The sequence below is a fragment of the Hyaena hyaena genome, unplaced genomic scaffold (genome assembly GCF_003009895.1).
Source record: "Hyaena hyaena isolate Hyena2069 unplaced genomic scaffold, ASM300989v1 scaffold_70, whole genome shotgun sequence".
Taxonomy (NCBI): domain Eukaryota; kingdom Metazoa; phylum Chordata; class Mammalia; order Carnivora; family Hyaenidae; genus Hyaena; species Hyaena hyaena.
Window position 1 is genome coordinate 3,558,563 of NW_024080701.1, and position 26,069 is coordinate 3,584,631.

Consider the following 26,069-nt stretch of genomic DNA (forward strand, 5'->3'; position numbering starts at 1 on the left):
AAGTCTTGATGAAGCAATGATCGTTTTCTTATTGCTATCATGGGTGATCCCAGTTAAGGAAAAACTTGTGATAGCTCTAAGTTGTTTTTGTTTTGTTTTGTTTTTTAACATTTATTCGGAGAAGAAGAGAGTGCATACATGGGGGAGGGGGGCAGAGAGACAGACAGACAGACAGACAGACAGAATCCCAAGTAGGCTCTGCGCTGTCAGCAACCCACAAACCTTGAGAACATGACCCAAGCCAAAATCAAGAGTCCGATGCCCAACCTACTGAGCCACCTTAGATAGCTCTAAGTTTTTAAAGTAATATATATATATTACATATGTCCGTATGCAGCAACCTGTTGTAACAGTTATGTTTGCCATCACTATGTTACATTGGATTTTCAAGATGTATCCATTAGGAAATAGTTCTCAAACTCTTGTGTGCTCAAGGATTATGGAGAACTTTATTAAAAATTTGAGGCCCTATCTGTAGAGAATTTGTGTTGGTCCAGTGTATGACCCAAGAAACTGCATTTTCTTAAAGCCCACCAGGTGCTCTTTGGACCTCACTTTGAGAAATACTAGAACTGAGGGGAGCCTGGGTGGCTTAGTCAGTTAAGCGTCTGACTTTCGCTTAGGTCATGATCTCGTGGTTCGTGGGTTCGAGCCCCGCGTCAGGCTCTGTGCTGACTGCCAGCTCAGAGCCTGGAGCCTGTTTCAGTCTGTGACTCCCTCTCTCTCTGACCCTCCCCTGCTCACGCTGTCTCTTTCTCTCTCTCTCTCTCCTAGAAATAAATAAAACATTAAAAAGAAAAGAGAGAAATACTAGAAGTGAAAATGTAACACTTTTCCCCCTGAATTTTAGATCTACCTTTTCTAGTTATTACTGTAATATGTTAGTGATGTAAGTTCTTCAGATACATGATAGTTGTTTTATAAAGACAAAAGTTTTTCTTTGAGAAAACATAACTTATCAGAAGCATATAGCATAGTTATATATAGAAAAGAACTGAATATATATTTTGATAGCTATTTAAGTACAATAGTTTAAACATAGATGAGTACCATCTCATTGTTTAACTATTATCAATTACTGTTTAATTTATTCATACTCAGTTTTCTGAAGATATTAGGCACTCAGTAAATACTGTTGAGCTGAATATGTTACCTTTTTCTATTTTTAACTACTTCCATTAATGAAAAGATAGCTTTACATCTTAGAAGGTACTTATTCATTTCATTTGGCTCCACTAGAAACTGTCTAAGAGCTATGCTTGAAGCCTGTAATTATCTGGCAACTGTAATTACTTTGAGCTAAGGCCTGTCTATTCATGACTGAGGTTGTGGGCTGGGCTGGGATTGCCTCTTACCAGATAGCTTTCCTAACCCTTGGTCGGCTCTTTATTTCTTAAAAATGCTAGTTACAAGTTAAGTGATGTTATGAAACCATTTCCTCTCTTTCTCTTCCCACCTGCTCTCCTGTGTTCCAACCCTGGGGTTTTATCTGGAGTTTTACTGAAAGGACCTAACCTTTACCTGCCCTTATAAACACTTAAGTTGTATTAGTATAATAGAAGACTTTTTAAAAGTATGTTGGTAATATTAGGGTAGGCTTTTTTGTGGATACAAATAAATCTAGACAATATCAGTGGCTTTAACATAACAGGTGTTTATTTTTTCATTTATGTAAATCTGGTATGAGTCAAGACATCTCTCTTCCATCGGGTGACTCAAGGATTCAGACTTCATCCATCTTATAATGCCACTATCTGAACACCTCAATTCCAGTGCAGGGAAGAGAGCATAGAGAATCCAGACCCATTCCTAAGTACTTTGGACCAGAAGTGTGATACATGTCACTTCTGTTCACAGCCCATTGACCAGAACTAGTCACATGGTCCCAACCTAATACCAGGGAGACTGGGAAATGCAGGGGAGCACGTGGAATATTTGGTGAGCACTATTGTTTCTGCCATAGTTAATCGTTTCTCTTCTCAGTTTTAAAAGTACAAAATATAAGTTTTTGGCTATTCATTAATGAATATTTCTATCATTCACCATGCATTCAGAAAACCGAAACAAATTCTGTTAATTTCCTTGAAATTATAGAAATAAAGGTTTAAAAGAAGATTGAAGTGTTTCTAGTTGTATTTGTGTTAATATTAGCATTTTTGATGAGATGAAGAATGTCAAGTATTAGCTTATGTTGAATGTCTTAGGTTCAAAACAGTCTTAAAGTATAGAAATCAAATGAATTATTTTAACAAGCATTTATTTAAAAATGAAAGAGTGCATGCTATGTACTAGGCATTGTTCTAGGGCACAGTTAAATTCATTTCTTCAGTCAGATCCCACTTGTGACTAATGTGAAATATAAAATGGTTGGGGCAAGGGAAGAACAGCGACACAGTGTTAGTTTACTTTGCATTCAAGTTCATGATCTTAGAGAGTATAGTTTTATATTTTTACATTTGTTCTGTGTATAACCTTCATGCCCTCTTATAATATGAAGTGACTAAATTACCGTATTGTCTTCTGGTCTCTAGGTACCGTATCTTTGCTTTTGATCATGACCTCTTTAGCTTTGCAGATTTGATCTTTGGCGACTGGCCTGTGGTTCTTATCACTAATCCTAAGTCACTGCTGTATAGTTGTGCTAAACATGAACCACTAGAAAGACTCCTTCATTCAACACATATCAGGTATGTAGCAGTTTTTCAGAATTTACTTTCAATTTGATATTAATGGAGAATAAGTCAATGTGACTATAATTCCATGTGAAAGCTCTGAGAGCCCCCATTTTATTTTTTTCAACAATCTAAACATTATATAAAGGTAAATGCTTACTGTTTTATTCCCATTCAGTTAAAAAATATATAATTTTTGAAGCTGCTGAAAAAAAATGTTTTAAGTTTACTTTTATTTATTTTGAGAGAGAGATAGAGAGCAAGTGGGAGAGGGGCAGAGAGAGAGAGGGAGACAGAACCCCAGGTCGGCTCTATGCTGTCAGGGCAGAGACTGGTGTGGGGCTTGAACCCATGAACCACGAGATCATGACCCGAGCTGAAATCAAGAGTTGGATCCATAACTGACGAAGCCACTCAGATGCCCCTAAACTGTTGAAATTTTTTTAAAAATCTGGAAACACATAGTCCTACCACTATAATTTTTGTGTATTTTATTTTCATGTTTTACATTGCTATAATCATAATTCCTTCCCCTTCCCTCCAAATAGAGCTGTTATTAACATTTCTGAGTTTTTCTTCTCAGGCATTCTCTTTGAGGCATGTTTTTACATCATTGTAATAATAGGGCACAGTCTGTTCTGATTTCTACTTTTTTTTCTCTCAAGAGAGAGAATGTACCACAATTTATCAAACCATTTTCCTATCTTATTGGTGAACATTTATGTTTTTTTTTTCTAATTTGGGAATGAGCATCTGATGCGTGTAGATTCTTTTTTCATTTGAGTAATTTCTTTTTTTTTAATGTTTATTTCTTTATTTTTGAGAGAGAGAGAGAGCTTGCAAACAGGGGAGGGCAGAGAGAGAAGGAAAGAAAGAATCCCAAATCTGCTCCATGCTGTCAACACAGAGCCTGATGCAGGGCTTGAACTCATAAACTGTGAGATCATGGCCTGAGCCGAAATCAAGAGTCAGACACTTAACTAACTGAGCCACCCAGGTGACCCTCTTTTGAATAATTTCTTTAAATAAAGTTCTAGAAGTGGGATTCTAGGTGAAAATATGAAATCCTTTAAGACTTTGACAAAGACTACTCAATGACTTTTTTTTAGGTAACTAAAATCATTATTCTTTTTTTAAAAATGCAGCAAAATATACGTAACATAAAATTTACCATTTTACTGGTTTTTAGGTATATGGTTCAGTGGCATTACATACATTGATATTGTGCAACCATCACCGCTATCCATCATCAGAACTTCTATCTTCCAAAACTGAAACTCTGTACCCATCTAGCAGTAACTCCCGATTTCCCCCTACCCCCAGCTTGTGGCAGCCACTGTTCCACTGTTTGTCTCTAGATGAATTTGATGACTCTAGAAACCTCATTTAAGGGGAGTCATATAGTATTTGTCTTTTTGTGGCTGACTTCTTTAACATAATGCCCTAAAGTTTCCTCCCTGTTGTAGAGTGTGTCAGAATTTCTTTGCTTTCTAAGCCTAATACTACATTATGTGTATATATCAGATTTAGTTTATTCATCTTTTTCCTTTCACCTTTTGGCTACTGTGAATAATGCTACTATGAACAGTGCTATACTCTGTTCAAATCCCTGCTTTCAGTTCTTTTGGGAATGTATCTAGACATGGAATTGCTGGATCACATGGTAATTATATGCTTAATTTTTTGAGGACCCACCATATTGTTTTCCATAGAAGCTGTACCATTTTACATTCCCACCAGCAGTGCATAAGATACCCAATTACTTTTTAAAACAGACACTAATTTATAATGTTACCAGGCAATAAAAGTTCCAGTTTCACAGCACTATTATCATTTTTGGATATTGTACTTTTATTTTTTTTTATTAAAAAATGTTTTTTAATGTTTTATTTATTTTTGAGAGAGAGATAGAGACAGCGTGAGCAGGGGAGGGTCAGAGAGAGAGGGAGACACAGAATGTGAAGCAGCCTCCAGGCTCTGAGCTAGCTGTCAGCACAGAGCCCAACACGGGGCTCGAACCCACATACTGTGAGATCATGACCTGAGCCGAAGTCGGACACTTAACTGACTGAGCCCCAGCGCCCCGGATATTGTATTTTTAAAAGATGAACTAATTAATCTGGGGGGGAAATGGTATCAAGCTCACTTATTTATTTATTTATTTACTTACTTACTTTCTTATTTATTTATGGTCAGTAGTGAAGTGAAATCTCTATCTCTCGGTCAGGTTTTTTGGATAGGAGCTAGGTATCTGATTTAGACATCATATTCTCTGAAAGGGTGTGATAGCCTTAGCTGTTTGTGGCATTGCTTCTTTTGAGCAGATAATGCTGGGAATCAAATGAGTGGATGTAGGATTAACATTAGATTAACAAATTGAGGTGTCTAACCAATATTCTTTTCCTGTATGAAAAACCAGGACTTTAAGCAGTTTATTCGGGAAGAACTTTGGATCTACTCCAGATTTATTTGTTGAAAGAAAATTGATTTTCCTTTCTAAAAAGTATAGGAATAGTTTTTAGCTTCTCACCAACTCAGATTTGCTGAGTTATACAACTCCAAAAGCAATGATTCAGAAAGCCACCAGATTTTAGGACTAGCAGTCATACCAGTGGTTATACAGTATGATGGTTCTGCCTACATTTATATTTTTTCAGGTTATAATAAGGTTGTTCTTCTATATAAAAATAGTGACAAATCTCTAAAACCACATGCCTATGTATGTTCTCATTTTTAGAGTCTTGGCCTTTTCCTTATCCTCCATTACTTCTGTCACAGTTAAGATTGATGGAGTTCATTTAGGGCAAGCTATTCATTTGTCTGGTCCTATTTTCATACTGAAGTGGAACCCAAAAAACTACAGTAATGGGACACATAACATAGAAGTAATTGTTCAGGTAAGTTAGTAATTTTCAACTTACTATATAAATGATTTGGCTGTAACCACACTAAATTCTGATGTGGGTTTTTATTCCCCCAGTCAATTGATAGAGATGAAACTAAGTTAATTAAAAATTTGAATACACTGGATTTAGTGTGTTCTGAAAATGGGCACTCAGGAATAATACTATTAGACAAAAAAACTGGACTCATCATTGTGCAACTACTGGCCATAGTCCCCCCATTGCTGAACCACAGGAAACCATTCTTTTCAACTTTGGCCAGGGTCTTTTGGTAATGGGAGCAAGTTCCCCAACATACCCAAAGATAATAGAATAACTCAAAAATTATAGATTTATGTATCCATGCATTTGTTGTCTCTAAGTACAGGAAAATTGTCTCTGTTTTGAAAGAGAATTTTCAAGGCATCAGAGGATTTTTTAAATTTACGTGGGGAGTATGCACTGATAGCATATGTAGTAACAGTCTACCTATGTCTATTCCACTTCAGCTTGAGGGTATTTAATTCACCAGCACCTGCTAGAGTAGGAAGTGGTCACAATTACCAAAAAAGAGCACTTTCATCAACATTATGAAAGTCATGAGGGGATAGACTATGCTTAGGAATTAGTTTCTGAAAAAAATCCTACAATATCTACAACTTCATGATTTGATGACAGTTTTTAACTGTTTCACCTCTGTTAAGTCTTAGTTCAAAGATTACCATGTAATCCTTCAGGAAACACATGTCATTATTTTCATTATCACAGAGCCTGACATGGGGCTTGAACTCACTAACTGTGAGATCACTGACCTGAGCTGAAGTCGAACACTTAACTGACTAAGCCACCCAGGTGCCCCTTATAATTATCTTTTGTGTGTGTCACAGAGAAGGATTTTGAGTAGGAAGGAGCTGTTTACTGAGCTCTTTTAAGGAGATACTGGACACTTGGAATTTTTTACTTAATCCATATAACAATCCTATATGGTGAGTAGTTTTATCCCCAATTCATAGAAGAGTAAAACAATAAAAGGCACTTTGCAATGCTGCCTATCTTTGAAGTGTTCTGCTTAGGAGGAAGAAGAAACTCAAAGGAAGAATGTGGAAGGGACTGATGGCTGGGAGAACCCTTTTTTTTTCAAGTTTTTTTAAAAAATTTATTTTGAGGGAGAGAGAGAATAAGAAAGAGCGAGAGAGTGAGAGCGTATGCGCAGGGGAGTGCCAGAGGAATAGAGAATCCTAAGCAGGATCAGCAGTGTCAGCATGGAGCTGGACACAGGGCTCTATCTCCTAAATTGTGAGATCATGACCTGAGCTGAAATCAATAGTCAGACGCTTAACTGACTGAGCCATCCAGTCGCCCCTGGGATGAACTCTTAATGTCCTTCCTATTAGAAGTTGGATCATTTAAAGAAAACCTGAAGGTACAAGCGTATCTAGAATAAATTATTCCCTGTCTTTACCGTTATTCCAAGAGAAGCAGGAGTGACCATAGAAGACCTCATTGTAGGAGTAGGAACCCCCTAATCCTTAGATTGCCTCCGAACCCCAGCTTCTATAGTTTTATGAGGAGGACCATAGCTCATGTTCCCTGAAACATTTCTGGCTGCTTAGTTAAATCCTTAGTAAAAATGTGAAATTACATATACTTTTCATATCTTTAACATTTCTTATATTATTGAGGTACAATTCATATATAGAAAAATTCTCTACATACTTAAAGAGTATAATTTGGTGAGTTCTTTGACCATTACTACAGTTAGTACAATATATCACCCTCAGAAGTTTTCTTGGGTTCTTTTGCAGCTGTCTTCCTTCAACCCTCATTTCCAGGAAACCATTGGTCAGTTTTCTGTCTATATATGTATAACTTTAAAAGATTAGTGTACTGATTATTAAATAGGGAACGTGGTCCCCTCAATCGTAAATGGGAACATTCTATTCTTTTATTTTTTTTTTAAGGAGAATCACCAAGGATTCCTTTTTTTTTTATTTTTATTTTTTATTTATTTCTAGGAGAGAGAGAGAGAGAGAGACAGCATGAGCAGGAGAGGGTCAGAGAGAGAGGGAGATACAGACTCTGAAATAGGCTCCAGGCTCTGAGCTGGCAGCACAGAGCCCGATGCAGGGCTCGAACCCACGAACCGCGAGACCATGACCTAAGCGAAAGTCGGACGCTTAACTGACTAAGCCACCCAGGCGCCCCAAGAACATTATATTCTTTTAAATACAGTATACTATAGATAAGTCTGAAAAAAATCTGTGAGAAAAGACATCAACTTATTATCTCGTATTTTACCTGCTCACTATTTTTATTGAATGTCTATAGTTTGGAGCAGCCTAGTAGCAACTAGACCTTTAGATCACTTCTTAGTATGGTTCCTGAATCAGTAGCATCAGCACCACCTGGGAACTTGTTAGAAATGTAAACTCTCAGGGCATCTGGGCGGCTCAGTCGATTAAGTATCCAACTTTGGCTCAGGTCATGATCTCACGGTTGATGGGTTTGAGCCCCGCATTGGGTTCTGTGCTGACAGCTCAGAGTTTGGCACCTCCTTCAGCTTCTGTGTCTCCCTCACTTTCTGCCCCTCCTCTGCTTGCTCTCTCTCTCTCTCTCTCTCTCTCTGTCTCTCATAAATAAATAAAAATAAAAATAATTTTTAAAGAAAAGAAATGTACACTCTCATGTCCCATACCAAACATCTGAATCAAATTCTGGACATGGGACCCAACAATCTGTTTCAACAGTCTATCCATGTGATTCCATGGTGCACTAAAGTTTGAGAATCAGAACTTTAGATTATTTTGCCTACTTTACCAGTTGAAAGAATAGGCTCCAGAAATCTTTATATCTCAAAATTAAAGAAAACTTGTGCTTTTAAACAACTTATAACTTAAAATAAGAACATTTCAAGCAATAAAAGTTTGATAAACATGAGTGCAAGTTCTTTTTGTATTTTAAAACTTTTTTATGTTGGGAAAATTTAAGAATACATGCAAGAGATAATAGTATAATGAATTTCCATGACCAGTCTTGTTTCATCTATCTTCATCATCTGTCATCTATCATCCACTTTTCTCTGCCCTGCACCATGATGTCATTCTATCTGTAATATGACCGTGTGTATCCCTAAAAGATAAGAATTATTTTTTAGGGGCACCTGGGTGGCTCAGTCGGTTAAGTGTCCGACTTCAGCTCAGGTCATGATCTCATGGTTTGTGGGTTCGGGCCCCACGTCGGCCTCTGTGCTGACTGACAGCTCAGAGCCTGGAGCCTGCTTCTAATTCTGTGTCTCCCTCTCTCTCTCTGACCCTTCTCTGCTCACACTGTCTCTATCTCTCTCTAAAAAATAAATAAAACATTAAAAAATTTAAAAAAAGAATTATTTTTTAAAATGTAACCATAATACCATAACACACCTGAAAAATCTATAGTAATTCCTTAATATCAAACTATCCTGCTAGTGTTCAGTTTTCCCAATTCATCATATATATATGTGAAAATATATATTGTATTTGGTTGGTTCAAATCAGAATTTAGACAAGGCTCAGATACTGCATTTAGCTGATTTGTCTCTTCAGTCTTTTTTAATCTACAGGTTCCCTCTCTCACCTCCTTTTTATTATTTTTTTCCTTGTAATTTATTTACTTTGGAAACTGGATCTTTTATCCTGTAGAGTTTTCTGTATTCTAGATTTTTGCAGTTTACGTTCATGTTGTATCATTCACCGTATTCCTCCATCCCCTCTAGTTTCTATAACTGGTGGATTTATTTTTCTTTTATTTTTTTTTTAATGTTTATTTATTTTTGAGAGACAGAGACAGAGTGTGAATGGGGGAGGGGTGGAGAGATACAGAATCTGAAGCAGGATACAGGCTCTGAGCTATCAGCACCCGTCGGATGTCAGACTCGAATTCATGAGCTGTGAGATCATGATTTGAGCTGAAGTCGGCCACCCAACTGACTGAGCCACCCAGGTGCCCCTATAACTGGTAGAATTAGGGGCTTCATGAGATTTGGGTCTGTTTTATGGCAGGAAACTTCATTTTGTGTTTTATGGTTTCAAAAAAAAATTTTTTTTAATGTTTGTTTTTGAGAGACAGGCTGAGTGCACAAGTGGGGATAGGGCAGAGAGAGGGAGACACAAAATCCAAAGCAGGGGCCAGGCTCTGGGCTGTCAGCATAGAGCCCAGCACAGGCCTCAAACTCACAGACTGGGAGATCATGAACTGAATGCAAGGCAGATGCTTAACCAACTGAGCCACCCCAGCACCTTTGATGTTTTATGCTTTTATCAGAAGCCTATGAGACCTGGTTGTCTCTCTTAGTATCCTTAAGGTTGACTGTTTTATTCAGGTGTTGTTAATTTTATCCAGCGATATGGTGATAAATATCTAACAATGAGCTTGGGGTGGGTATGAAGAAGGAACCTTGATTTGTAGCATTTCCTTGATTTATTCCAATTTCCAGAGTATAAATATTTCTACCATAGCTGGTTTTAGGCCACCAACATATCAACTGGCCTGCAAATTTCCTGAAAATCTAACAATTGGCTTTTATGAGCCTGTCTTGGTCTAGATGAAATCTAGATCCATTATTTCATTAGAGTTTTTAAATGGTGGTATTCAAATTGCCTGCCACTCCTTGTAAAATGAGTATTAATTTGAATGGTCTCATAAAGAAAAGATCTAGAAGTCCGTACAAAAAAGATGGGATACATTCTTAATTCTTCCTCCACCCTCCCTTTTCTAAACCAGTTTTAAAGATAATGAGTTGGGGTGCCTGGGTGGCTTAGTCGGTCTCGCGGTTCGTGGGTTCGAGCCCCGCGTCAGGCTCTGTGCTGACTGCCAGCTCAGAGCCTGGAGCCTGCTTTGGATTCTGTGTCTCCCTCTCTCTCTGACCCTCCCTTGCTCGCCTCTCTCTCTCTCTCTCTCTCCTAGAAATAAATAAATTAAAAAAAAAAACACATTAAAAAAAATAATAAAGATAATGAGTTGCTTTTCTAGCACCTGCCAAGAGAAACCAAAAGAGTCTTACATTTGGTATCATTATGAATTCAAAGTTTTAAATATATATATATTTGGTATGTTTCAACTTATAGCATTTATTCTTCTTAATGCTCAAATTGTTCCCACCTTTGGTTAGTGGGAGCCTCTCCAGGTTGATAAAATCCTTAGATAAAATCCCAGTAGTCTTTATTAGTTTTCTAAATATCTGGTATGAAGATATTCCAAACTCCTCCTGTGTATTTCTTGTTCGAGGACTGGACTCAGGGGTGCCTGGGTGGCTCAGTCAGTGAAGCTTCTGACTCTTGGTTTTAGTTCAGTCATGATCTCTCAGTTTGTCAGTTCAAACCCTGCATCTGGCTCTATGCTGACAGCTCAGAGCCTGCTTGGAATTCTGTCTCCCTCTCTCTCTCTCTGCCCCTCCCCAGTCATCGCTTTCTTTCTCTTACAAAATAAATAAACTTAAAAAAAAAAAAGAACTGGAATCAACTATTTCCTTGTAGTGAGAAGTTTTATTTTGAGACTACAATCTGGGAACTAACCCAGCTAGCTCATTGCTTTAGGGTTGTTATGATTTTTTTTCACCTTTTCAGTGAACAGAGGGAAAAAACAAATTTTTCTTTAAGAGAAAATACATTGTAAGTACACGCTGATATTTCCAATTTAAACCTAGAATGATGGGCATCAAAATAAGTTATATTTAAAGTGCTTATAGGAAGAAGCAAAAATAAATGAAAAAAACGTAGCTTTGTTAGAAATAACTGACAAAAGTTATTGGAAACTTAATCTTGGAACATTATACATATTTCTATGTGCATAAGAGTCACTTCTCTGCTGTGCTTGTAACTAGGATTCTGCTGGAAGAAATAAGAGTGTTCACCACATATTTTCTCTTCAAGAGGGTATTCATCTCAGATTTGATCCCATGGCATCGTTTATTCTCCTTACTGACCATGGCATTGTGGTAAGTAAATTCAACTTCAGATTATATTGGGTCCCATCTAGTGGTAGGTCCAAAGTCATCATATAATCATGTGATGAGAAAGATGGATCTATAAAACTAAGTTATTTGTCTAGAAGAATAAAATGCTATAAACTTGGTTTGAATTAAAAGAAGCAGAGGCCCTGATAAGTAATACCTTTTTTGGAACCTGGTTCTAACCAATACCATAAAACCAGGATAACTAAGGAAATTATAGGAACTGCATAAAGTTGGATTTAAGGATCTTCTAAAATAATATTTATTTCTACATAAATAATATATGCTTAATGTAGAAAACTTGGAAAATTTAGAAATAAAGTAAAATCAGCCCCACATTATTCTTTTATCATACCACCTATTATACCATTGTATTTGTCATTATGATACTCTTTATTTTTCTTCATATAAATTTGTATATGAGTCCTTGATATAAAATGTTAATTTTTATTCTCTTTTGCTGTCTAATTTTTCTTCCACTAAAGAGTTTGTTTTGACTATTTTCTGACATCAATTTACATTTTATAACATGATGTTTAGTGTCATTAATACACCTTTATTTAACCATTTGTCTATTGTTGGACATTTGTTTCCAATATTACCCTCTACTATATAATACTACTTGCAACAAAAAACTTTCTGGGATAAATTCCTAGAAGTGAATTGTTGGATAAAAAAGTAGACACATTACTCTATATACTTTCTTATATAATTACACAAATTATTTATTAAATTCATTGTTTTTCATAAAAACACACATCAAAGACACACACTACAGTGTTGAAAACAAAATTTAAGCCTCTTTTAATTTTACCTTCCAGACATAGCTCTGCTATATATCTTTCACAGACTTACAATGTAAATTTATTATCTTAATTTACTTTTATTACTTGTGTGATTAAGCTTTTTAGAAATATGAATAATCAGGGGCGCCTGGGTAGCTCAGTCGGTTAATTCTCAGGTCCGATTTCGGCTCAGGTCATGATCTCACAGTTTGTGGGTTCAAGCCCCGTCTCGGGCTCTGTGCTGATAGCTAGCTCAGAGCCTGGAGCCTGTTTTAGATTCTGTGTCTCCCTCTCTCTGTGACCCTTCTCTGCTCATGCTGTCTCTCTCTCTCAGAAATAAATAAAAAACATTAAAAAAAAATTTTTTAAAAAGAAATATGAATAATCAGCATTTGTATCTCATTTTTACAAGTTTTTTGTGTGTCATTTATTTTTCTTTGGGGGTCTTTAACAGTCACCTAGATCCAGCTTTGGAAACTTTGATGTACTTATGAATCACCGGGAAACATGAGTAAGAGACAGGTTCTGATTTAGTAGGGCTGAGATGGTGCCTGGGATTCTGCATTGCCAACAGGCACAGAGTGATCCAGTGATGATCCGGGGCTCATACTTTGAGAATCAAGAACATAGATTATGTCTCTTCATTGTGAGTTAATCTCCAAGTGAATGCTCTCTTGTTGGAGGAAGCAAAAGAAACTGCAGTCTTGGTTCCCTCAGCCTGCAGTGTGCTGTGCACGGTTTTTCTTTATTCTTACACAACTTTACATAAAACAAATTATACATTTGGTACAGTGAAGGTGGACTGTTTTAATTTGATCACTTCATATAACTAAAATTACTATGTTTCAATATGGGTCTAACTTTCTAAATTCTGAAAGAGTAATGCTGAGGCAATTTATACTTTTCTTTTTTGATGGATCAGTTGTTTTGATTCTCTTTGGTCATATATTTTTCTTATATAGTCATTTCTGGTAGTGATGTCATTTCTATTTTTGTTAATGGGGCCATTTTAAAAACCTTAACTGAGGTTGCACCTCTGTATCTGTTTCACATTAACGTTGATTTCTCTGCAGGCCCGGGTCCTTTTCGTGATGATTGTGCTGGTCCAGCTCACCATTCTCATTACTTTTAGGTGTCAAGGATATCCAGAGCATAAAGGTTAGTTATGGTTTGTTTTATTCTTAGGAGATTTCATTTCATTTTATTATTATTTTTTTAATAGTTTATTGTCAAGTTGGTTTCCATATAACACCCAGTGCTCATTCCCACAAGTGCCCTCCTCCATGCGCATCACCCCCCCTTCTCCTCCCCCCCAACACCCATCAGTCCTCAGTTTGTTCTCAGCATTCAAGAGTCTCTCATGGTTTGCCTTCCTCCCTCTCCCCCTCTATTTTCTCCCCTTCTTCTCCCCCATGGTCCTCTTAAGTTCCTCCTAATCCTATACGTGCAAACATATGGTATTTGTCCTCTGCCTGACTTATTTCGCTCAGCATAACACCCTCAAGTTCCATCCATGTTGCTACACATGGCCAGATTTCATTCTTTCTCATTTCCATGTAGTATTCTGTTCATTTTAAATTGTCACATAATATACTCACCAATGCCAATATAAATTGTCTTTGCCTGAGCTCTGTAAGGTGTAGTCTTCAAACTTACACTTTTTCTGCAATACTCGATCTTTTTGAAAAAAAATTTAGGGTTTTGGTGCTACATTGCAGTAATATGAAGCTCAACCAGAATGGGCGGGTTGGGGAGGGGGCAGGATATCACAATATAGCTCAAATGACCACACATCTCTGCCAGATATTAAAGATCCTCCATAATCAGGTCCTGTCTAATTAGCCGCATCTTCAACAAGTTACCTACTGTATTTTAGCCTGGGTAATTTTTCACTGTTCCCTGTATACACCATACTCATTTTTGCTTCTGTGCTTTTGCCTAAGCTATTATCTCTAATTTATTTTTCTAAACTTATCTAAATCTTAGCCTCCTTTAGGGCTCCCCTCAAACCGTCTTTTTCCATACCATTTTCTCCACCCATTCCAGGTCACAATGAACTCTTGCTTCTTTGAATCCCTATAGTCCTTCCTGACAATGCTATACTTGGTCAGTCACCTTACTTTATGTAACCATTTCAAATGTATATATACTTTCTCCTACTTTGAGGATCTGTGGTCTTTTAGTCTGTGGCCACAGAATGGAGCTCTCTGTGTGAAGCTCATACACGTGGCATTTTTGGCACTATATTTTAAGAGAAGTTAATTTGAAGAGCTTTAGGGATCCTTTTCAATTGGAGTAAGAGGATAGCTGTGAGTTAGGAGCTCTGTCACATATGGGAGAGAAATATTCATACTTAAGATTAGACTGGAGAAATTTTGATATTTCTTTGATATACTTTTGATATCCTTTCATATACCATTTGGAGGTTTATACATTTGGATACTAATGTACAAACAGAAAACAGAGAAGTCATCCTTTGAGCATAGCACTATATTTCAGACTTGCATGTTTGATCATGTAAAAAGTGTGTGCACATGTGTGTGTGCATGTGTGCAGCACATGTCTCACAACTATACTATTACTTTGAACTTCCTACCCTCTGCAATTCTAAGTGAACCGGCTTATCAGAATTCCTGCCAACTTTTGCATTTAAAGTGGTGTCATCTGTATAGTCACCCTATAATAAAAGACTTGCTGAAGGTATATAGTCCATGGAAGTCTTCTAGAAAATGAACTGTACGTGTGCTTACTGGGTTTTTCAAATTTATTCTGTTTAGGGTCTCCAGGATTTGTAAATTTGGCCTCATTTTCCCTCCACGTCTTGAGCAAACTAAACATCTTCTACTATTCTGTGTTGTTGCTAACCCTGTATACAGCACTGGGTAAGTCAATTAGGAAACCTGAGATTGTGGAGAATTCTGCCAAAGAATATATGGATAATTTTGACAATAGAGTCATTTAGGATCTTGAGAACATAATGAACGGCACATGGCTTCTTTATAAGTCATTTCCTGGAATATGCGCTTGGGAAATAAAGTTCTTTCCTAACATGTTTAAAGGACATTTAGTTGACACTGAGTTAACTTAAGCTAAGAAGACCATTAAGGAATTAGTGTGTAGAGAGCAACCTTATTTGACTACCTTAAAGTTTTATCCTTTATTTCAACACACTTTTTATTCCCTTCATTACTTTATCAGAATTTATGATTATCTTCTGTGTTTATCATCTCTTCTCTCATTACAATAGCCATTGATGTCTTATCTGTCTTGTTCAGTGCCTGTGCCCAGCGCTAAGCACAATGCGTAGTATGTAGTTCAGTGAATATTTATTTACTGATATGTGGCTCTTAAACACTCAGCTCAAAAAAGAAAGAAACTGAGATGAGCAGTGAGTTCAGCATACCTGAATTCTAGTCACTTAGCCACTTAGGGAAACAGAAAGCACTGTGAGTCTCTTTTTAAAGCTTTTTACTAATGTTCCTTAGTGACTAAAAGTCAATTAGAAGTAGATTAGCCTACTTGTTACTTAGTCTTGTGCATTATTCCACCTCAGGACTTTTCTTTGTTCACTAGTAACTCCCACCAGAGAACAGAAAGTAGTTAAATAAAAAAATATAACACTTAAGAATTCTGTGTAACAAGCTATGGCAGATGGCTCTTTGGAGGTCAGTTCCCTTGTTCTAAGATAGGTTGAAGCTATTTTAGACACTTGTCTTACACTAGAAGGTAAAGCAAATGATTTGGTTTCTGGTTATAAAAGAAAGTGTTAAATGGGCCAGAGTTTGCTCCATGTTTGAAAGTTGAAATTTGCAGGGAAAACATTTCTTTAGACTGTATCCAGTGGAGGTTAAATAATATACATCTGAGAAAATTACCTATGACTTTTTAAAGCAGAACCCTACTATTACCAGCAAATGATGGTATTTGCATTTTGGGAACAGAAGTCTTGACTGTCCATTAATCATTCTTGACAATATAGTAATTCCAGAATCCTACACAGTAAGAAGTGGAAGTAAATAACAGGGTAGAGAGAAAAGTCATTCTGACATTCTAAATGAAAGGCAGGTTAAATTTTGTATGTGTTAACCTTGAATGTGTAGTTGATATATAAAGTAATGCCTTGGGTGAGCAAGTAAGGGTCAAAATACATTAATTAATATTCATTAAAAAAGAAGTACATTTTAGAAAGATCAGGTGGGGGCACCTGGGTGGCCCAGTCGGTTAAGCATCCAACTTCAGCTCAGGTCATGATCTCGCGGTTCGTGGGTTCGAGCTGTGCTGACAGCCAGCTCAGAGCCTGGAGCCTGCTTCAGATTCTATGTCTCCCTCTCTCTCTGACCCTCCCCTGCTCACACTGTCTCTCTCTTTATCTCAGAAATAAATAAAACATTTAAAAAATTTTAAAAAAAAAGAAAAATCAAATGGTTGAAGTTTTATTGCTTAAAGGAGCAAATATCAGTTACCTAGAAAATTAGCTTCCGTGTCTTTGCTTCTGAAAGGAAATGGTAATCATTATATTAGGTTACTATCACAACAGAATCTTCTAAAATTTCTGATTGTACTCCAATCTATTTCTGGAATCTATTCAGGTACAGCATGTACTCAGACGATTTTATAATTAGACAAATACAGAGCAAAGGAGCAAATGGTTGGCTACCTAGGACATATGGTACAACACAGAGATTAGCAAAGAAAAAAAGCTATGCAAGTACAATGCTTATAGATGATTAGTCTCACACTTTTTATTCCTATAAATGCACCTCGTGATATATATAATCATAATCACAGTTATTTAATCTTCTGCTTTCCTGTCCATTGCCTCTTGTAGGACCATGGTTTGTTGGTGAAATTACTGAAGGCAAATTGGGTTGCTGCTTTTCCTTTGGGATCTTTGTTGATGGACATTTCCTACAAGGAAGCCTAACATTTATAGTTGGACTTCTGCAGGTAAGAAATCAGAAATGGAATTTAAAAACATCTTGGATTTTTGGACTAATTGCATAATAGTTTTGAATTACATCCAGTCTCAAACACTGTAGATCATATTTTCTAATTTACTAGCAGGGCAATCTTTAATATTTGGTGTTTATTTGTTTTTGAGTGCTTCCTAAGCTCAATCTTCCACTACTTTCTAATAAACATCTAAAATACATTTTGGCAGTTATGGTTTATAAAAAGTGAAACAGGTTTTTGTTTTTGTAATTTGTTTTACTGTGTTTTTCCATTGATAAAAAATGAAAAACAGGACTTATAGTAGAAGGAAGGAAAAATAGACACACACACAAAATGGGTTAATTATCCAATGAAAGCTACACTGGGTAAGAATAAGGTCTAGGCTTTTAAGTGGTGTCTTAGAGGTATACTTGTTTGGGAAAACACTGTTATGTTAGGTTTACATTAGGATTAAAATTCCTTTAGGGGCGCCTGGGTGGCTCGGTTGGTTAAGCGTCCGACTTTGGCTCAGGTCATGATCTCATTGTCTGTGGGTTTGAGCCCCACATCAGGCTCTGTGCTGACTGCCAGCTCAGAGCCGGAGCCTGTTTCAGATTCTGTGTCTCCCTCTCTCTCTGACCCTCCCCTGCTCATGCTGTCTCTCTCTCTCTCAGAAATAAATTAAAAAAATATTTTTAAAAACAAGGATTAAAATTCCTTTAAAGCAAACACAAAAACAAACAAAAAAACCTGACCTGTAGCAAATCTCTGTATATAGGTTTGAAAGTATTAACCTATTTATTTATTTTACTCATGTAATGGAACTAAGCTACTAAAATCTCAAGTGATGATCTCATGTTTGGGAAGAGAACCAAAAACATTGTTCAAAATGAGTTTACAGCCTCATAGCAGGGTAGTAAAACATGATCAGGAGGATTATAGACAGACAAAGAGGGAAGACTTATGCCTAATAAACACTAACCAAAGACCAGAACATTCTCAGCATAGCAGCATTTTATATGCGCATAGGTCCCAAGTCTGGTTTAGTTCTCTTTTATGTATTATTACATAAGTGGAGGCTGTCTCTCACGAGTACACTTGTAACAAGTAAAACCTGAGTGTTACTAAAAGGTGGTGTTTTTATTCATATTTTAATAAATAGTACACTAATACTGGATTTTAGGTATCATCGAGGCCTGTGGTTCCCAAACCTATTATCCCTGTCCTTGACTTCTCTGCACTTCAAGTGCCTATATATCCAACTGCCATTTCACGTCTTCCCTTAGATCTCTAACAGCCATCTCAATATTATGTGTCTAATAGGACCTTTAGTTTCTACCCCAAACCTGTTCCTCCCCCAGTTCTTTCCAATTTCAATAAATGGCTCCACCATTTACCCAATTTTTCTAGGATGTATCCTTAATTTTTCCCTTTTCCTCTAATACACTGTACCTAATTCATTAGTGAGTAATCCCTTGTTTGATCTCCCTCCAGTGCATATCTTGAATCCATCACTTCTTTCCATTTTTGTAACCACCACACTAGTCTAACTCATAATTATTTCTTGCTGGGCTACTGCAATGACCTCCAGACTGTTCTTCCCACTGCTGCTTTTGCCTCCCTACTGTCATTTTGCCACAGAGTGTCCACTATTGTCCTTTTAAAAGCTTAATCAGCTCACTCCTGAGCTTAAAAACCTTTAAGCAGAGCAGTGACATGATCTTGGTCCCACGGACTGCCCCCATTTCCATCCAGCTCATCATATTCCAGGTTCATGGGTCTTAAATAGGGTAAGACCTCTCTCACATCAGGGGTTTATATTTGTTTTTTCTGTCTGGAATGCACTTCATTCCACTGAGTCATTCCTGTTTTCAGGCCTCAGAAAACCCATCTCTCAGTTACCCTCTTGTGACCCAGTTATTTCCTTCACTGAATTATCACAATCTATAATGATCTTTTTTTTTTTTTTTTTGGTCTCTCTTCTCTCTGTGAGAATGTAAGCTCTATGATGTATCCTTTCTAAGTTGTTCACTACTGTGTCCTCAGCCTAGAGCCTATCACAGTGCCTGCCGTGTATTGGGAGCATGATAATTATTTGGTGAATGAATGAATGAATCATACAGCAGCTAAATTTGGATTATAACTTAAATCTTCTGATTCTCATTCCAGTACTCATCTTGCTACTTCAATTAAATATACATGGGGTGCCTGGGTGGCTCAGTCAGTTAAGCATCTAACTCTTGATTTCAGGTCATGTCATGATCTCACTGTTCATGAGATTGAGCCCCGAGTTGCACTCTGAGCTGACAGTGCAGAGCCTGCTTGGCATTCTTTCACTCCTTCCTTTCTGCCCCTTTCCCACTCATCCCCTCCTACCCAATAAATAAACTTTTAAAATACAGTGATAATGAGGGTACCTGGCTGGCTCAGTTGGTGGAGCATACAACTCTTAATCTTGGGATTGTGAGTTTGAGCATTATGTGTGGTGTAGAGTTTACTTTTAAAATAATGAATAATGAAATACAGAGATAAAAAAAAAATAGTGATGCCTAAGTCCCCCCTCATTCTACCAAAAAGAAGCGTGTATACGTGTGTTTATATACCTGATTCATTTCCACCTTAAACATTACTGAGGGCTTCAACATAAATGATACCTACTTTTAAGATGAACAAAAGGATACAGGTACAACTATAAGTCATCTCTTGTGAGTGTTATAAGCAAGCATGATTGAAGCATAAACAATCAGAGAATCAGCCCCAAGAGAGAGAGCAACATATTCTTAGGAGCCACCAATAATGTGTTAATGAAACCCAATCCCCTAAGGTCTTGGTAATAAGCTAACAGTCCTGTTCTGCTTCTCTTTCCAGCTGGCATTTTTTAACATCCCCTTGATGGCTTACCTTTGTTGGAGCTTGTTGCAGCGATGCTTTGGTCACAACTTTCGGTCTCATCTCCGTCAAGGCAAATACTTGAAGAATATACCTGTTCACCTACTTATGTTACTGTTGTACATCTGGCAGATTTATTCCTGCTATTTTCTTCATATGACATATGGCACTTTAGCTTTCTTCTTCTCCCCTTTGCGGACCTGGTTGACACTGTTGACACCTGTTGTCATTCGTTGTGTGTGGACACTGAACTCTGCCAAGCTTGGAACCTTCATAGCGCAGTTAAAAAGCCACTTGAGCTCCTGAAGGCCATGCCTTACCATCTGCCTTTGCAGCCCAGGCCCCTGCCCCAGTGGCAGGTGGAAGGCCAGTGTTGGTGGGCAGGCATCAGGGAGCTGCTGCACCTTGGACACCTGAGAATTGGAGAGGATTACCCACTACTGATTCCTGCAGAATGGACTGCAGAAAAAAATCTCTAAGTAATGCCATGATTCCTTCCTTCTCCAAGAAGGCAAAGGGTTGATTTACTTTTGTGAAGAGAAAGTCCCAGTCAGGAGATCCACAGGGCAGGTGTGTGTATGGTTGTATCAGAAGCCCACTGTATTTTTTACGGTTACCTCATGTAAAGTACCTAGCACAGTGTGTGGAACTCGGCAGTTGTGCCGGGTGCCACTTTAGGGGCAGGGAACCAGTGTGAACTTGGGCCCTACTCTGACTACCCTTGAGATACTAGCTCCCAGTCTTCTCCCTCGGGGTTATGGGCTCTCTGCTTCTTTAGGTGGAGAGGGATGTTTTCATCTAATCAAATAAATGAATGATGGATAAGAACTCCAAACGAGTTTTGTGTATGTGGTCCGGCCTCCAGGCGGGAGGAGGCGTGGCCGGGCCCCCGGGAACCGAGAGGCGCGGCCCGGCTTCGGAGGCTGAGAGGAGGTGTGGCCGCGACTCCTGCAACAAAGAGGCGTGGCCTGACCTTTGGGAGGGAGGAGGCGTGGCCCGGGCTATGGGGCGGGTTGGGTTTGTTGTTGCCGGAAGCGAACCCGGTCCGTGGCTCCCGGAAGTGGAGCTCCCAAAGCAGTGTGCCCCCAGCAACTTCCGTGGCTGTTTTCGTCTTGAGGTTCCAGGCAGTCTTCTGAGATGGCGAGCGCAGCCGCACCTACAGCGGCTGTCCCCACCCTAGCTCCTCCTTTGGAGCAGATCCGGCACTTGGCAGAGGAGCTGCGGTTGCTCCTGCCTGGAGTGCGGGGTGAGCTGCTGCCCTTGGGACGGGCAGCAGTAGGGGCGGGCTCGGTTAGGGAAGAGGCCGGCTGTGGGGCGGGCGGGGGCGAGGACACGGGCGGAGAAGGTGGGGGTCGGGGGTGGCTCGGTTTATCTCTGCTCTTCCTTTTGCGCCTCCCCGCCCTGCCCGGACCGCTTGCCACATCCACTAGTCGGCGAAGCCCAGGAGACCACCAAGGAGTTTAATTCTGAGATGTTTTGGAGGAGACTCCGTGAGTGCCTCTCCTGTTGGGGACTTGAATTTCTCATCCCTTCCTGTGTCCTGACCCTTTTTTCCTCCCGCTTTTGCCCTGCCGCATCCTCTCAGTGGGAATACTTCACCTTCCTCATCCTGAGTACTTCAGAAGTTGGAATATAAAACATTGATTTGGGGAGGTGTTTTTGAGGCGTCTCAGCCGATAAAGGTTGAGAGGAAACGCATCATCTGCAAAGTCCCAGCGGCAGCTGCAGGCTTATCCTTTTGGCACTAACATTGGCTCCTGCCTCCTCCTCTGTCGTCCCTCAGATGAGGCAGCTGTGAACGTGTCAAGGCAAGCCACGACTCTGACCGAGGTCTTCACTCGTCTTCCACTGCCCTCTCCACAGGTGGGCTTTACTTTCCTGGAATCCTTGTGCTGCCTCCTTATTCATTAGGAATCCAGTCATCTTCTTTCTTTTTCTTTTTTTTTTTTTAATTTCTGAGAGAGAGATAAGAGAGAGAGACGAGAGAGAGAGAGAGAGACATCGTGAGCAGGGGAGGATCAGAGAGAGAGGGAGACGCAGAATCTGAAGCAGGCTCCAGGTTCTGAGCTAGCTGTCAGCACAGAGCCCGATGCGGGGCTCAAACCCACGAAACATGAGATCATGACTTTAACCGACTGAGCCACCCAAGCGCCCCAGGAATCCAGTCATTTTCTTTCCATGTTTTCCACTCAAGCCAGAGGATTTATTTTCCACACCTGTCAAGATGGCAGTTCTCACCTCACAGGATTGTTGTGAAGACCGAATTGCCAAGGGCATTACCTGGCATGGAGTAGGCAGATCTTTTAAATAGGTATTGGTTCAATCCGAAGTTCATCCTGGTTATTTACTTTCTTATATATATTTTTTTAAGCACTTGCTATTTGCTAGGTGTTTTCACATACATGATTCCCATCTGACAGCTGAATAAAAGGCTTAGAGGCTCAGGTAAATAAGCACTGGAGGTAGGCTTTAAATTAGGGTCTATCTGATGTCTAAACTACACCTTTTCTGTTATACTATGTGATACTCTTTTTACATTGAATTACTTTTGAATAACTTTTTATGTTTAGTCAATAACATGTATACAGTATAAATGCAGAAGATGTCAAAGTTAAGTGCTAAAAAGTTTATATCTCTCCTCCCCGGTTCCTTTTGTATTCCATATATATTTGATGTGTATACACACTTATGTGTATATGCCAGCTTCTTTTTACACAACTGTTAGGATACCATAAACACTTTTCTGGACTTTCCTTTAAAAAAAAAATTAACGTGGCTTGCAAATTGATTTTTTTAATGTTTATTTACTTTTGAGAGAGAGAGAGAGAAAGAGAGAGCAAAGGCAGGGGAGGGGCAGAAAGAGAGAGAGAAACAGAATCCAAAGCAGACTCCAGGCCCTGAGCTGTCAGCACAGAGCAAGCTTGAGGCTCGAACTCACGAACTGTGAGATCATGACCTAAGCCAAAGTTGGATGCTTAACTGAGCCACCCAGGTGTCCCTCAGATTGATTCTTAGCAGCACATATAAAACTGCTCCGTTTTTTGTAACACTGAATAGTACTCAATAGAGTGGATATAACCATAATTTATGTAACCAATGCTTTATGTGAACATCTAAGCTATTTCCAGCTTGTACTTGTAACTATTATAGATAGTGCTGTGGTAAATTGCCTAATCTTTCTATATATATGCATATCAGGAAAAAAATTCCCGGAGTGGAGTTTCTGGAGCAAGAATTTATGCATTTTTAAAATAACTTCTTTTTATAAAACTGATGAAAGTAAACATGGTGTTATGCTAGGTATGCTTTATGCTCGGTTTTTCTAGAAATAGGTATACTTAATTTGGGAGTCAGGTTATTTTAAAATGGCATATTCGTTACCTTATTTGGTTTTCATCATTAATAGTTTCATTCTGTTTGTCAGTCTGTATATCCAGATGTTTTGAAATGAAAAAATACTCCTTGCTGCACCTACAATGATGCTCTCCCCCTAACATACCTTAGAGATCTGTGATGAGAAAATAAGAAATGAATTGTCTGAGAGCATTTTAAAAGCTTTGTGCAAGAAAGTCAGTATTTATTTCAACAAGAGCTAGGTAGCTATTACCTTATTTTTCTTTTTTTTCTTTTTTTTTTAAATTTTTTTTTTAATGTTTTATTTATTTCTAGGAGAGAGAGAGAAACAGCGTGAGCAGGGGAGGGTCAGAGAGAGAGGGAGTCACAGACTGAAATAGGCTCCAGGCTCTGAACTGGCAGTCAGAACAGAGCCCGACGCGGGGCCCGAACCCACGAACCGCGAGATCATGACCTAAGCGAAAGTCGGACGCTTAACCGACTAAGCCACCCAGGCGCCCCTATTACCTTATTTTTCTTATCTGTTGTCTCTTTCAAATATATTTGAGATTTGCTGCTAATATTCATAGTTGGTAGCATACCATGAGGAGGAGGCCTGGAACTGTTTTTCTGTACATGCCTTGGACATTGGTTTCACTTACAGATGAAAAGTTAGAATTTGGTTTTACTTGAATTATGTGTATTTGAATCATGAATGCTTCCATAGCATCTTAACATGTGAGTCCTACAGAAGTATGGCTTTGTTTTTTATGTGTTTGGATGTTGAAGCAATGTCAAATTGCCATAAAAAGTTTTGACACTTATTCTCAAACATTGTACTTATCCAACATCCCAGACTGATAACAATTCATGGACTGTCCCCAATCAGTGGACCACATTTTACATAGCACTGACTTAGAATTTAGCAGAAAAGTGAGAACAAGCAATATAGGAGAAAGCCAGTGACTGCTTAGAAGCAAAATAGTCAACACTGTAGAGTCCTTGCTAATTTCTTTTAAGTGTGAGAGAGAGAGAGAGAGATCAGACACCTGGTAATGGTCTAAGATAGGGTTGGCAGATTTTTCTGTAAAAAGCCAAATAGTAAATATTTTAGGCTTTGCAAGCCAACTACCTAACTCTGCCCTTGTAATGCTAACACAGCTTTAGATAATATGTAAATGAGCATGGCTGTGTGCCAGTAACACTTTATTTCAAAAAAACATCAGTGGGCCTAATTTGGCCCATAGGCAATAGTTGTCAACTCCTGGTCTAAGATATGGTGAATACTTCATAGCAGATCATGAGTATCTTGGGATGTAGAGTATTCGGAATAGGTTTTTCCTGCTATTCCTTAATGTTGTCAGCTGGGTCTCAGGGCCAGCTAACTCCTCTCTGCTATGTACTGAGAACAGTGCAAGGCCTAATTCAGAATAGGACTACAGAAACTGTTTATAGATGATGCTATACAGATGTCTGCTCTCTTTGGCAGCTAATGGGCTGATGAATCTGATCCATTTCTTTTTTTCATTCTGAAATTGATCCATTGCCTCATAGGAAACACAGAGGTTCTGTGAACAAGTCCATGCTGCCATCAAGGCAATGATTTCAGTATACTATTCACTTCCCAAGGATCAGGGTAAGCCACTGTATACACATAAATATTTAATTTATGGGGTAGATCTTTGCTAATATGACAGCTTCTGTTCTGAGACTTTTACCTTTTCTTCAATTTGAGTATGTAGTGTAACTTGCTAGCGTAAAATGTACTCGAAGATAATATAACATCAGTGACCTCCATAAATAAACCTTTATGCTAAGGTATGATGCTGTGTTACCATCTTCCCTGCTTTGCCTGACTCCAAAAGTTTTTAATTTTCACTGGCTTCTCCCTCTCTAACCCATTATAACCACTACAGATGCTGGGTATATAGGGGCATCCCCAATCTCCTCCATCCATATGATATCACACCCTGTTTCTGAGCTCCCTTACAAGTTAAGTGACCTCCAGTCCTGCCTATAGGCTAATGCCTTGATTATAATCATTCCAAAATTATAAATGAATGCATGTCTCATGGATCTTTAGGGTTACTCAGAGATGGTTTAAACTTCAAGTGTTTCATCCACAGTTGCCAAGGGACCACTGACCTTAATGAATGGATATATGCTGTCATGGAAGTATTTTGTTTCAGATCTCTTTTGGAGAGCAATACTCAGAAATGGTGGGAGGAGCAAGAAAAAGACAAGGGGAAATACATATGACCTGAGTTTTGTGTTGGCACTCCAATTAAAGCATGTGGGTGCACATTACTTTAAATTATGAAGGTCTTAAACTCTCAAGAAAGCAGATGGTGACTTCCAGAAAGGAAACAAGGCTGCTTAGTCTTTGGGTTTGGCTACAGGAATCACTCTGAGAAAGCTGGTACGGAGCGCCACTCTGGACATCGTAGATGGCATGGCTCAACTTATGGATGTGCTTTTCATGACCCCAACTCAGAGGTAGTGATGCTACAGTTGGGTTTATCAGTTAATGGGGTTCCTTGCTTCAGGGAGGGGAGAAACCCTCATTTCAACAGCAAAGTTACTAATAGCT

At 38.6% G+C, this 26,069-nt stretch overlaps 2 protein-coding genes across 6 annotated transcripts in view; both read left to right on the forward strand.

The window, feature by feature from the left end:
- Positions 1 to 20,974, forward strand: part of TMEM62 (transmembrane protein 62) — a 42,649-nt gene extending 21,675 nt beyond the window's left edge. For all 3 annotated transcript variants that reach the window (XM_039232941.1, XM_039232939.1, XM_039232940.1), the window contains 7 exons: positions 2,532 to 2,687; positions 5,410 to 5,569; positions 11,412 to 11,525; positions 13,399 to 13,483; positions 15,103 to 15,207; positions 17,154 to 17,272; positions 20,126 to 20,974. In XM_039232941.1, the coding sequence (XP_039088872.1) occupies positions 2,532 to 2,687; positions 5,410 to 5,569; positions 11,412 to 11,525; positions 13,399 to 13,483; positions 15,103 to 15,207; positions 17,154 to 17,272; positions 20,126 to 20,452 (1,066 nt within the window). In that variant the 3' untranslated portion in view covers positions 20,453 to 20,974. The remainder of the gene's footprint in view (positions 1 to 2,531; positions 2,688 to 5,409; positions 5,570 to 11,411; positions 11,526 to 13,398; positions 13,484 to 15,102; positions 15,208 to 17,153; positions 17,273 to 20,125) is intronic.
- Positions 20,975 to 21,192: 218 nt separating this feature from the next.
- Positions 21,193 to 26,069, forward strand: part of CCNDBP1 (cyclin D1 binding protein 1) — a 47,160-nt gene continuing 42,283 nt past the window's right edge. For all 3 annotated transcript variants that reach the window (XR_005528519.1, XM_039232751.1, XM_039232752.1), the window contains exons 1-5: positions 21,193 to 21,392; positions 21,577 to 21,636; positions 21,930 to 22,009; positions 25,034 to 25,115; positions 25,879 to 25,975. Coding sequence is in view for 2 of the 3 variants with exons in the window: in XM_039232751.1 (XP_039088682.1) it covers positions 21,284 to 21,392; positions 21,577 to 21,636; positions 21,930 to 22,009; positions 25,034 to 25,115; positions 25,879 to 25,975 (428 nt within the window). In the remaining variant the exon portion in view is untranslated. The remainder of the gene's footprint in view (positions 21,393 to 21,576; positions 21,637 to 21,929; positions 22,010 to 25,033; positions 25,116 to 25,878; positions 25,976 to 26,069) is intronic.